The 13,720-nt window shown below is 47.0% G+C and overlaps 1 protein-coding gene across 1 annotated transcript; it reads right to left on the bottom strand.

Annotated features, from left to right (window-relative positions):
* Positions 1-2,376: 2,376 nt before the first annotated feature.
* Positions 2,377-5,544, bottom strand: DCTPP1 (dCTP pyrophosphatase 1). The gene is made up of 3 exons (XM_027126394.1): positions 5,287-5,544; positions 4,491-4,601; positions 2,377-2,871 (listed from the first exon to the last, which is right to left on the bottom strand). The coding sequence occupies exons 1-3, from the start codon at positions 5,382-5,384 to the stop codon at positions 2,571-2,573; spliced, it is 510 nt and encodes a 169-aa protein (XP_026982195.1). The 5' UTR covers positions 5,385-5,544; the 3' UTR covers positions 2,377-2,570.
* Between the last annotated feature and the right edge of the window lie 8,176 nt (positions 5,545-13,720).

Raw genomic sequence — 13,720 nt, 5'->3', positions numbered from 1 at the left:
GGAACTCTGATGGGGGAGTTGCTGGATAGGAGAGGTCTTCAGTGCAGTCTTGGAGTTTAGAGAGGCTCTTCTCAGAGGTGACATTTAAGCTGGTCTTAAGGTCAAGAGAGTTGGGGTTGGGGACATATGGAGAGAACCCCTGAACCTGCATGCCAGACTTGTTAGAGCTTGCAGATGTCCTCTGGGTGGAAGGCAGGGACAACAAGCAAGGACGTTGGCAGGAGACAGACCACTAAGGACCCTGGAAGCCAGGTTAAATGTTCCAAGGCCACAAAGAAGCCTTGAGGGATTAGAGGGGAGGGAGGCATATGGCATATTATTGAGCTAGAATTAATAGGAGTTAAAGTGGACGTGCGGAAAGGAGAGATGGGGCTGATTTCATTTCTTAGCTTGGGTGACCGCAGGCAGTGTCATTGAGATGGGGACACAGGATGAGGAGCAGGAGCAGGAGTTGAAGTGGCAGCAATCGTTACACCCCAACCTGGACACATTTAGTGTGAAGTAAATGTGGACGGGTCAGGGAGGCGATTGGAAGTAACACCTTGGGGATATCAGGTCTGGAGGGCATGGCACCACATCCAGAAGAGGGTAGTAGAGAACTTGAGTCTGTGACAGAACAGCCAGAGGTAGAAAAGCAGAAGTGTCTTGTCTGGGAAATCTAGAGGAAAGTGTTTTATGGAGGAAACAGCTCAGTCAGATGCTGCTGTGGTGTCCACTGTGTGTGAATTTGGGGAAAGTGATGAGAACGGTTTCAGTGGAGGGGAGGGGGTTGAAAGCCAGCATTGAATGGGTTAGGGTAGAAATGAGACAATGAAGAAGCAGAGTGGATGGGTGTAGATCCATTTCAAGAGGTTTGGCTGTGAAAAGCATGAGGGAAGTAGCTAGAGTTTTGTTGGTTTTGTCTTGTCAATACGAAAGAGACTCAAGTATGCTTTTTTTTTTTTTTTTTTGCGGTACGCGGGCCTCTCACTGTTGTGGCCTCTCCTGTTGCGGAGCACAGGCTCCGGACATGCAGGCTCAGCGGCCATGGCTCACGGGCCCAGCCGCTCTGCGGCATGTGGGACCCTCCCGGACCGGGGCACGAACCCGTGTCCCCTGCATCGGCAGGCGGACCCTCAACCACTGCACCACCAGGGAAGCCCTCAAGTATGCTTTATGTGCTAATGGGATGGGCTAATGGAAAGGAAAAGACTTTGATTATATGGAGGAGAGAGGAGATAACTGATCAAGGAGACAGGATGAAATAAGAGATCAATAAGCTAAGGCTCCTGCTATCACTGGTGGGCAGAGGAAAGGAGGGTTTGGGAAGTTAAAGCTAAAGCAGTTCCAATCTGATGGATTCTCTTTTACCTAGGAAGTAAGAGAGGTCACTGGTTAGGAGGAAGTGACGTCATTAATAAGAGTGAGGCCAGTAAAGGGAAATGCTTTATTTTACTGATGTGGAATCAGGTTTCACCCTGTGAAGGCGGCAGGCTGCTAGTTCCCTGGGTAGCTCTGAAAAGAAAGTGATGTGCCTGGGGTCACACAACGGGTGAATCATACATACCCAACACTATCTTTAGGTGTAGAAGTGGAACAAGCAAATTGGCCTTGGGAGAGAAGGAGGGGGCTAGGGGGTCCAAGCCCCAAAAGAGAGGAAGCCCTGTTCTGCTTCATATCAGACAGACCTGACCCTGATTTGTGCTGGGGGCCAAGGGAGAGGGGCAGAGAGCTCTCTCAGGGACAAGGCCCACGCCTGCCTTAACTGTTGAAATTTCCTGCTCTGTGCCCCTGAAAGTTTTGAGTTGAAAAGGCAAACAGATAATGACAACTGCAAACTTACACTGTCCTAAGCACTCTACTTAGAATAACTTACTTAAACCTTACAACCCTATTAGGTAGATAACATTATTTTCATTTCATTTAATGTATTTATTTATTTATTTTTGGCTGCGCGGCACGTGGGGTCTTAGTTCCCCGACCAGGGATGGAACCCACGCCCCCTGCGGAGGAAGCGCAGAGTCTTAACCACTGGACCATCAGGGAAGTCCCTTATTTTCATTTTAGATGAGGAAATGGAGGCACAGAAAGGTGCCAATATAATCCAGAACATCATCCAGTATCAAAGATGGCATTTGAACCCATACAGCCTGGCTCCAGAACCTGGGCTCTTATCCAACACTACATAAAGCCTCCAGTCTTGTTTAGAGAAGGGGAAGGGACTTACTTGCATGAGGTCAGACAGAGAACTTACTAGAAATCAGATCTCTCTGCTCTGCAGGTGGGAAGTATAATTAGAGAAACATGGGCTTTGGGCTCACAGGTATCCCTGGTACCCCTCTCCAGCATGTGCTGAGACAGAGAGCCTCCCCAGCTGCCCCAGGAAGAATCCAGAAGTTGCTAACCAAAACTTTTATTGAGAGAGAAAAAAACAGGAGGCTACCTACTGGAGGTTCTTGGGCCTCAGACCTCAAGAAGGGTAGCGCCCAGGCCCATGATCTGTTAGGAAAGGACTAGAATGAGGTAGCATGGCTGGAGCACCCTCTGCTCCTCAGATGCCGTGCTGAGTTGCAGGTTCTGTGCCCATGTTTCTAGGTTGAGGCCTGACCTGTGGACTCACAGGCAAGGTCTGCAGGCCCCACAGCCTGGTTTTCAGAGGTGGCTCCATGGGGCAAGTCTGTGTACTTGCGGGCAGAGCCGCGGGACAGATGCACTGGGTAGCGTCGCCGGTTGGTGTCCATCTTGGAGAGCACTGCTCGGGGCAGATCTACATGGCAGCGGGCTGCCAATGCTACCAGGTAGATGAGGACGTCACTGAGCTCCTCTTGAAGGGCTGCTCGTTCCCTGGGGGGCCAGGCTTGGGGCCCAGGCTCCTCATCCGGCTTCCACTGACTGGGGACAGGACACAAAGACAGGCACACACACATAGATGCTAGCTAGGCCAGTGGGTTCCACCTCTCAGGGGCACACCCCAGGCCTTGCAGCAATGAACTCCCACCTCCTAGGAAGTTCCTCCAAAGACAAGTCAACCCAGCTAGGCCCTGGAATCTGGGTGGGGAAGAGACCCCATCAGATGATCCACCCAGACCTCTGTGTCCCTACCTGAGCCAAGGAGTAGCCAAAAGACACAATTCTACTCCTCCCCTGCCGGCCTTAGCCACTGCCACCCCAGACTAAACCTTAGACCTGGACCACAGCAGAAACCTCTAACTCATCTTCTTACCCTGCACCATCTTTTAAAAGCACAAATTACATTTTGTCCCTCCCCTGCTTAAAACTCCCCCAAGTGTGCTTGGAATAACATCCAAACTCCTGCCATGCCCTCCAGGTCCTGCATGAACTGACTCCTTCTTCCAGTGTCATCATCCACCATGCTCCCTCTCACTCCCCACCTAAAGCCACTCTGGCCTTTTCTGCCTTGCAAATGGGCCAAACTGTCACAGGGCCTTTGCACTTACTGCTCCCTCTGCCTTGAATGCTCTTCCCCCCATCCTTCCCATGGCTGGCTGTTACTCAGGTCTCAGCTCAGATGTCACCTCCTCAGAAAAGCCTTTTCCCTTCTGTTACCTTCTTTCTCATCACCTTGTGTTACTTTCCTCATAGAACTTGTGACAATTCCACATCTTTTAAAATTAGTTCACTTATCTATTGTCAGTCTCCTTGCACTGTGATGGTAGGAACTGTGTCTATCTTGTTCAAGGCCATATCTCGATTCTAGAGGACATAGCACACAGATGGTGGTCATGAATCTGTAATGAACGAATGGCTTGCCCTCACACACATCAGTGCCCTCATTTGTCCATCCCACAGTGACTGCCCTGACTTAGGTCTCACCACCTTTTGCCTCATCTACACCAGCTTCCTCACCGGTCTCCCCTGACCCAATTCTCTTGGGGATCCAATCCACCCTGCAGACACAGTGACCTTTCTACCATTCAAATCTGGTCAGGTGTTCTGTCCAAACTCCATTACTTCCCAGCCCTGATTCTATCATTCTGTGTTCCTATCCTACCCCTGTCCTCCACAGCCACAGTATATTGAGTGCCTATTGTGTCCCAGCCACTTGGGACACACCAGAGACCAAAACAGACAAAATCCTTGCTCTTCCTCAAGAAGCTTACACTGAAGGAATCTTATATTCTCCCTGAATTTAACTTGCCCTTTCCCACCTCACTACCTTTGCAAATGTAAACTCCCCCTGTCTGGAATGCCATAGGCAGGTCTTCTATAGAATACCTGCCTTTCCACCCCAGAGGCAGAGGTAAAGGACAGTTACCACTGTCCCTTCTTAGACCTGGACCTGCCTTGCTGTTTTCACACCTTTCTCTCCCAGGAGACTGGGCACCCCTAGAGGGCAGGGACCCATAAGTCATCTTTGTATGCCCAGCAACCATGTACAGAGCTTGGTAGTGAGGAGGGGAAATTGGATCCAGGGATATCTAATGGTCAAATAAATCCTCCCCTCCCCTCCCCAACACACAGACTCTTCCGGAAGCCTGTCATCTACTCACAAGAGCTCTGCCAGCTCCCCTACTTCCCCTACCAAGGCCAGGAGGAGGTTCCGAGGTTGGTGGAACTGGTCCCAGTCTCGTTCAGCAGCAAACTTGGCATGGAGGCGGCGGCTGGAATAGGAGAAAGGGGTGGAAGTCCAGGTCCCAAGGTTAGGGGATGGGGGAGGAGATACAGGGCCCTGGCAGGTACCTCAGTGATATGTAATGGGGGCATGGGTATCGGGGGGATTCTGCAACCAATTCCTTGGGTGGCCTAAGCAAGTCGTTTCCTCTTTAGGGAACTTGGTTTCCTCATCTATAAAATGGGTGGGACCTTACACAGACCCTAAATTGTCGAAATCTAATAATACCTTCTTTTTCATTTTTCCACCTCCTGCTGCTGCTTCTGCAGTTTTCCTCCATCTGGAATATCCCTATCTCTGTATATCTAAATCCTATTGATTTTACAGAATACAGCTCCAGGACACTTCCCCTAAGAAGCCCTCTTTGATTTCCTCCAGCAAGAAATGCCTCCCACCTCTCAACACTACATTTACCACCGTCCTACCTCCGGCTCCTGGAGGGCAGAGACAGGGCAGAAGCAGCATCGTACTCCGGTATATCCCCTGCCTCAGGTGTGCATTAAGCCCATTTTACAGAGGAGGAGGTTAGAAGGCTCGCCTGCGGGGGTCAGCCAGCAGAGCTAGGACCTGAGCACAGCTGCTAGCCTTCTTCCCGACCACGTGGAGGGGCCCTCCCCAAACGGAGGGAGAAAGGGGGCGATCTCCCCAGCCCAGCCTGGGCAAGGACGGCTTACATGTCCTCGAGCGTTGGTTCCGAGCTGAAGCTGAAGGGGGCGGCAGCAGCAGTGCCCTCTCCTCCTGCATCCCCACGCGTCTCCCCACCCGCGGACATACCGCCCACCCCGCCGCAGCCCTGACTTGCTGAAGAACCTGGAGCCAAGCTCGGAGCCCCCGCCTCCAGAGCGCCTGACCAATCACAGGCGTTCGTGATTGCTTCACGGGGGCGGAACCAAAAGAAAGACCAATTTCTTACGTGGAGTTTGCTACAGCCCGCCCCTTACCCGGACAGGACCAACCTAAGAGGACTTGCGTTCTTTGGCGCCGGCCCCCGAATTCTTCAGTCTTGACCAAGCATCTTAAAGGTATAGGTACCAGATTCGACCAAGGGAAGAGACAAAAGGCAGAGAGTAGAGAGCACAGGCGCATCACTTCCTTTTTGGTCGCCAGATGGCGCCAAAGCAAAATGATGGCGGGAAGCCCCGTGGAGAACCCCAGCAATGAAAGGTTTAAACGAGAAAGGGGAATTTATCAAAAGGATACAGGAATGTCTCCAGGATACAGCTGAGCCTGAGAGTGAACTAGAAGTAAGGTAGCTGTTTCAAGTATTTTACATATTTATTTATTTTTTGGAGGCCCTGCTAAATCTATAGTTTCTTTTTATTTTTATTTATTTATTTTTTATACAGCAAGTTCTTATTACTTATCTATTTTTTACATATTAGTGTATATGTGTCAATCCCAATCTCCCAATTCATACCCCCCACCCTGTGCCGCTTTCCCCCCTTGGTGTCCATACGTTTGTTCTCTACATCTGTGTCTCTATTTCTGCCTTGCAAACCAGTTCGTCTGTACCATTTTTCTAGATTCCACATATATGCGTTAACATACGATATTTGTTTTTCTCTTTCTGACTTACTTCACTCTGTATGACAGTCTCTAGGTCCATCCAGGTCTCTACAAATGACCCAATTTCTTTCCTTTTTATGGCTGAGTAATATTCCATTGTGTATATGTACCACATCTTCCTTATCCATTTGTCTTGTCAATGGGCATTTAGGTTGCTTAAGCATTTTACATATTTTTTTTTAATCCTCACAGCAACTCATTCAATCCTCAAGTCAGCCCTCTGAGGTAGGTAATACTATAATAATCATCCACATTTTAGAGATACGGAAAATGAGAGACTGAGTAGTTTAACTCAACACCTAGTAAAGTGGTAGCCAGGTTTCAAATTCAGGCAGTTTGGCTTCAGAGTCTGTTAACCCCTATGTCATATTGTCTCAAATGGTGATAAGTACGATGAAAAAAGAATCTGGGACTGGTAGGTAACAAGACAGAAAGGACCGGGATCCTTGATAACATTGCTGAGCCACTTACTTTTACAAGTTACAGAGATGCCCTGATTTAGGACTCTGGTTATATAATATAATAAATCCCTTTATCGAAGGACTTCCCTGGTGGTCCAGTGGTTAAGACTCCATGCTCCCAGTGCAGGGGGCCCAGCTTCAATCCCTGGTCAGGGAACTAGATCCCACATGCTGCAACTGAAGATCCTGCATGCCACAACTAAGACCTGGCACAGCCAAATAAATAAATAAAATATTTTTTAAAAAATTGCTTTATTGGTCAAGCCACTTTTAGGGTTTTTTGTTTGTTTGTTTTGGGTTTTTGTTGTTGTTGTTACTCGTCTTTGAGAAAGTGATATTTAAGCTGAGTAAAAGTCAAGGGGAAAAATCAAGAGTACTAGGTAGAGAGAACAAGAGTGCTTGAAGCAGGAAAGGCTTGGCATGTTCTAAAGGCAAAAAGAATTCCAGGATGGCAGGAATGCAGTGAGCAAGGGGGAGAATGGTGGGATATGGTGTTGGAGAAGGAAAAAGAGGCTAGATCAGATCAATCAACCATGGATTTTATTTCATATTTTATTTTATTTTGGATTTTAACTATTACGGGAACCCTTTGGAGGATTTTAGGCAGGGGAGCAGTATGATCATGTGTTGTATTTCTGAGCCCTCTGACTGCTGTGTTAAGAATGAACTGAAGAGGGGACTTCCCTGGTGGCGTAGTGGATAAGACTCCACGCTCCCAATGCAGGGGGCCCGGGTTCCATCCCACGTGCTGCAACTAAGGAGCCCACCTGCCACAACTAAGACCTGGTGCAGCCAAATAAATAAATATTTTTTAAAAAAGAGTAGCATTCTATGTAATTTGACCTTATATTTAAAAAAAAAAAAAAAACGAATGAACTGAAGAGGGCAAGAGTAGAAGCAGAGAGATGAGTTACTGCAGTTTTCCAGCAACAGATGTTGCTGCCTTGGACTGCTGATGGCGGGTGAAGATGAAGAGAGGTGGATGCATATTTTGGAGACAGATCTATAGGCTTTGGTGGTTTTGAACTAGTGAGATGGGAGAAAGGGTAGAATCAAGCATGGCCTACAGGTTTTGAGTGTTGAGCAACTTGGTGGATGGATGGTGACTCATACTGGGATGTGGAAGATGAGGTTCAGGATTGAACACATGAGGCATCAGAAGCGTGTTTTAGGACAAAGCAAGTTGAAGACGCGTATCGAATTGGCAGGTGGATTTATGAGCCTAAGTTTTAGAGGAGAGATCAGGGCTAGAGATTCAGATTTGGTAGTCTTAGTCATTTAAACAGTACCTAAAGTCAGGGAATTGGAGAAGAATAACTAGTACCAGAATCTAGGTAGACGAGACCAAGATTTGGGCTACTCCAACATTTGGCAGTTGAGCAGAAGAGAAAGGTGAGGTAGGAGAAAAATTGACGGAGTGTGAAATTTCGGAGCCTAAGGGAGGAAAGTGTTCCAGAACGAGCGGACATCTGATGCGGCTGAGCTGCTGGGTAAAATGAGAGCACAGAATTTGCTAGATTAGGCAACATGGAAGTTGGATATAGGGTGTGGGAGATAAGAGGGAGTCCTGAGTAACTCCTTGGTTTCTGGCTTGAGTAAATGGATGGATAGTTTTGTCATTTGCTGAAATGAGGACACAGAAGACCTGGGAGTTGGGGTAGGAGGGAAGATAACGAATTTTAGTTTGGAACACGTTGGGTCCGAGATGACTCTAGAACATCCAGATGATGTCCAGCAGGCAGGTGGACAGACAGGTCTGAAGTTCAGAGCATTGAACTGCCTTATGGATCTGGGTACTGAAAGTTTCAGGAGCCAAGTGCCACCCCTAGCACCTTCCCTGGTGTTTGCTAAGCTTCTCCAGACCAGAACCCAAACTCTTACTGGAATGTAAAACACCCCTCGGAGAGCAGTTTTCTCAGGAGTCCTCTGCATCTCAGATTTTTGAACAGTCAGGTTTCCAGGACTTCTAGAGTTCCCAGGTCAGATGGTCCTTGGAGACGGACCCGAAGGAGGAGGCGCTCTCTCTGAGACTGCCTCTGCCCATCTCCCCTAGGAGATTCCCTGGCTGAGTTGTAAAGCTCCTGCAAAGCATCCTGCAGGGACATCCAAGTTCTTTGCTCCAACGGCATCATCCTCTAAAGACCAACCAAACTCAGCATCAGCACGGCATGGAGTTAGGGGTGGGGGCGGGGGAGACCCTCACGAGGGAGAAGGAACAGACATGAATATATGATTGGCCCCATCATCTGGACTTCTCGTCCCAGGCTCTTCCTGAACCTTCACCCCACATCCTGTTAGTTTTCTCCATTCTCCTCAGTCACATTTAGGCAGCCAGACTTCTTTAGTCAGGGCCTCAGTGTACTTGGTCTTGCTGTTTGGTCCACATTTGTGATTAGCCCTTTAGAAGCCTATCCCCCCAGAGACTAGGTGCCCTAGTCTTTTCAAACCAAAGGTGTTTCCCCAGTGCAGGCTAATAAATGTTTAATGACAGGGTGGACGGGCTGGAACAGGCAAATGTGTCAATGCACACATATGCCCTTCTGGTACTCAAGAGTTTGGCCACCTTCCCCACTACAGCCAAACAGATGCAGCTGTTTCCAGTAAGGCTCTTTGGGAAACCCTGGAGTAGAAGTGTCAACAGCAGCTGGAGAACAAAATAACAGAAGCCCATAAGCTGGGTAGGTGGTATCAGGGTGGGGGAACCTAAGCCAGTCGGAGGTCCCAGAGACAGCAGAGTGTGATGGGAAACTAGGAGTCAGGTGATTGGGAACCTATCTACCAATGCTCTTGGGAAGATTGTTTCTCTTCTCTGAGCCTCAATTTCTCTATATAATGGGGGTCTGGCCTAGGTGGCCTCCAAGGACCCTCCACAAGTGTGCTAGGAGGACCAGGACAATATGTATTTTGTTCATGGCTGGATCCCGAGAATCTACTGCAGTGCTGTTCTTATTCGAGGTGGATCCATAGGCCTTGTTGGTTTTGAACTGGGGGACAGGAGAAAGGGTGCTGCTATAATTAAAAATATTTCTTCTTAAATTTTTCAGGAGGAGTCATGACAGAGGCTTTTAGGAACCTCTAGCCTAGCTCAGTCAGGCCAGGGAGTTCCCAACACCCTTAGAAGTCCTTCCCCAACCTACTTACCCAGCTGTATCCCCCTACACACATGCTGAGCAGGTGTTCCCCACTCTCCCTGCCTTTGCTCACATAGTTCCCTCCATCTGCAATGCCCATCCCCCTTCTCTGCGTAGCCAAATCCAAATTCCACCCATCCTGTAGAGCCCTGCTTCAAAGCCACCTCCTCTGGGAAGCCTTCCTAAACTTCCTCCAAAAGGACATAATTTGGTTTTATTTTATTTTATTATTTATTTATTTTTGGCCACGTTAGTTCCCGACCAGGGATTGAACCCGCGCCCTCGTCAGTGAAAGCACAGAGTCCTAACCACTGGACCACCAGGGAATTCCCAGGACATAATTTGGTTTTATAAAGCACTTCATCCACTCTCACTCTCGTGGCGCTTACCACTTCTTGCCTTAATTTGGGGCTGTTTGGTGTTGCTGTTCTAGATCTCCCCCTAGACCGGGTCTCCTGGAGAACAAAAGCAGTGTCCGGCTTTTGTTTCCCCGGGACCTGGTACTTGAGTCGATCTAATAAATATTAATTTAGGGAGCAGGTCTCATGGGATCCTCTCCGTAACTCGCTGCCATAGGTGGGTATGGCTGCACCTATTTTACAGATGAGGAAACTGAGACCCAGAGAGGTCAGGAGACTTGTCTGAGATCACCCAGAAAGGTGAAGGCTGAAGCTCACCAGCACTCCCCAGTGCTCTTCAGCAACTGAAAGACGTCTCCCCACAAAGGAGTAAAGGAGGCAGCTCACGTGTGCTTGGGTATCTGCTGAGGTCACCTTGCCACTGCCTTTCCTTCTGCCCTTCTGTCCTTTCTTTTCATCTTCCTCTCTCTCTTTCTCTACCTTCAATTTCCTCTCCTTTTTCTTTTCTTCCTTTGGCTCCCTTTTCCTTTTCTTCCTCTTTCTTTTCCTTCATCACCTTTCTTACCTCTGTTTATACCTGTGATTCTGTTCTGATTTCCACCCGAGGCCTGTCACCTCCACTACCTCCATTTTGCTGCCCAGCCCCTCCCCAAGGAATAGTTGGGTGCCTACCTTGCTTCCAACCCCTAACCCTTTCTAGGTTAACTAAGAGGACCCAGGCCAGGGAAGCATCCAGTCATTTTCCTGCCCTTTTCTACTGCCCACCCCAAGCAAGAAAATAAACCAGTTAGAGAGCTGTGTAAATTGATAAGCAGAACCAAGGCCCAAATTTCTTCTCCAAAGCCTTGTCTTAAGAGATTGGTGGTACCAACTTCCACCACTAGGAGACACCAAGAGCAAGGAAAGTGTGAAAACAGAGGGTGCTGGGGTCCCCAGTGTATACCTCACTCAATCATTGATTCAGTATATTCCGAACACTAACTGTGCGCCAGACTATTCTGAACACTAACTGGGGGCCAGACACTGTTCCAGTGCTGGGATACAGAACATCCTCTGCCATCCTGGAGCTTACATACAAGCAGAAAGGGACAATTAAAGTAAACTAAGAAATTTTCAAGATAATTACAGATTAGGATAAAAGCTATGAAGCCAATAAATACGGTGATGAGTTGGGAGAGTAGCTGGGTGTTGGCTGAGGTCAGAGAGGGCTTTTATGAAGAGGTTTTATTTGAGCTGAATTAGGACTAAGAGTGAGCCAGCTGCATAGAGGTGAGGTTCCAGGCGGAGAACAAAGGATCTTGATGTGTTTGAAGCACCATGGAAAGGCTAATGGGCTAGAGTTTAGTGAGAGAGGTAGGGAGAGTGCTGTGAGATGAAGGGTCACAAGATGAAGCAGGGATTTTGTGGAAAGCTATTTGAGAGCTTTGAGCTCTGAGCAGGAGAAAACCCGATTGAATTTATCTATTTATTATTTATTTGTTGTTGTTGTTAGATTACATTTTGTTTATTTTTCAAGGTTTTCTTTTTGGCTGGAGTTGATAACTGCCTCATTCTTTTTTTTGGCTAATTTTCTACATAATTGGTAATTGTCACTAATTCTATTTACATCTTCTGATAACCTTCCAATACAATTTATCACACAATTAAACATACCAATCCTCTATCAGTTCCATTTTCCTTTTCCTGGAAGCCTTCCAGGCTTCTGCTCCAGCATGGGCTGGTTCTTCTCTATGCCTGCTGGACCGCTATTACCTTGAGAGCTCCCTTCACCTTCCACCTGTGCTGGGTTGGGTTTCCCGGACCCCATGTTTTTCTCTTTCTCCGTTTGCTCCCTTGTTTTTCTGGAGCACATCTTCCAGTAGTTTCTTGAGAAAGAGTGAATGGGATGAAACCACTTTGATACCTTCCATGTCTAAAAAATATCCTTATACTATTTGTTTGAAAAATGTAGCTAAATATAGAATTACACAGAGATCATTTACCCTCAAAATTTTGAAAGCATTGCTTTTTTGTCTTTTAGCTTCCAATTCACTGCTGAGAAGTCTGATACCAAACCTTTGTTTGTGATCTTCCCCTCCCCCCAGAAGATTTAGGAGAGCACAGTGATTAGAAGCATGGACTTTGGAACCAGGCTGTTTAGGAGACTGCCAGGGCAACCTTGGACAAATTTCTCAATCTCCCTGCACCTCAGCTTCCTCATTTGCGAAATGGGGTGGTTGGAAGTTTACAGGAGTTAATACATATAAAAGCACTTAGAACAGTGCCTGGCAAAGAGTATGTACCAGGTAAGAATTTGCTATTGTTATTATTAGGGCCTCTTTATCCCTGGCATTTTAAAATTTAACAGTAAAATGAGTGTAGGCCTTTTTCCACTCACAATGCTGGGAATTCAAAAGGCATGTGACAGTTGCAATTTTAAACTTTAGAAAACTTTCTTGTATTATTTTTTGATCGTTTTCTTTCTTCCATCTGCTTTATTACCTCTTTCTGGGACTCTCAGACGTTGAACCTCCTGGCTCATCTCTGATTTTCCTACTTTTTTTTCCTTCTATCGTGCATCTCTTTGTTTGTCTCCTTTCTGATGTCAACTTTACCGTCTAAATCTTCTACTGAACCTTAAGATTGTAGCTATATTTTTATATTCTAAGTGCTTTGCTCTCTTATTATCTTTTAATGGATACTTTATCTTCTTTTATTTCTGCTCTTTTTTTTCTTTTGCTCCCTGTATTGTCTCCTTCTTGAGTTTGTTTGCTTTGACTTCTTTCAAGTTGGAGGCTTGCCTCAAATATCTGGTGATCCTTGCCTGCTCATATTTGAGAATGAGGCATTAAAAAGAATGTGCTTGAGTGAAGCTTTTCAACTGGGAGGCTTCCCAGTACAGGGATTTTCACCGGGGACTCCCTAAATGTTTGTATTTATAGGTCTTTTTTCTGGGCAGGTTTATATTCTCCAGAGGAGTCTATTCCACCTGCGCCAGGCAGGGGCGGTATAAGCTTCCTGGACAGTGTTTCTAATAGCTAAGCTGAGGGAGGGGGCTGGGCAATCTCATTTTTGTCTTTATTCTTGTTTTTGGTGAGGCTCCCTGTCCTCTGCTCTGCCTGGTGCCCCTGACTTTACAATATTTTTTAAATTCACATTTTCCAGAAAACAAACCTCCATTTACCTACACAGGTGAGAGGCAGTCACCTGGTTGTATGACACAGGGGAGAAGATTGAGAACTGCAAAGATCTAATTGCCCTGTGCATAAATTTTTAACCAGTATCTCCGTTCTCATCCCCACCCTTTGACCCCACCTTCCTTAGTACATTCGGAGCGTATTTCCTTGCTTCCTGTTAGTGTTCCCCAACTCTGAAGGCATTTATACTTCGCCTTCCTCTGTTCTTCTAAGTCAGTTACCCCTCTTCCACCCACTTGCCATGTTCCAAGATTTGTTGACACCTTTCTTTACCTATTTCCTCTCCCACCCTCTAGTCCTTGGGATTTATGCCTGTTCTCGAGTCCTTTACTGTCAACGCTAAATGTATCAGTTGGTTCATTTTATAAGACTGTTAAAGAATCAGAATTCCAAGGATACAAACATTAGCCAGAAG

This window comes from Aethalodelphis obliquidens, unplaced genomic scaffold (genome assembly GCF_003676395.1).
Source record: "Aethalodelphis obliquidens isolate GAN/ISIS:26980383/991018 unplaced genomic scaffold, ASM367639v1 scaffold30, whole genome shotgun sequence".
In the NCBI taxonomy this organism is placed as follows: domain Eukaryota; kingdom Metazoa; phylum Chordata; class Mammalia; order Artiodactyla; family Delphinidae; genus Aethalodelphis; species Aethalodelphis obliquidens.
This window is presented reverse-complemented; position numbering and strand designations above follow the sequence as displayed.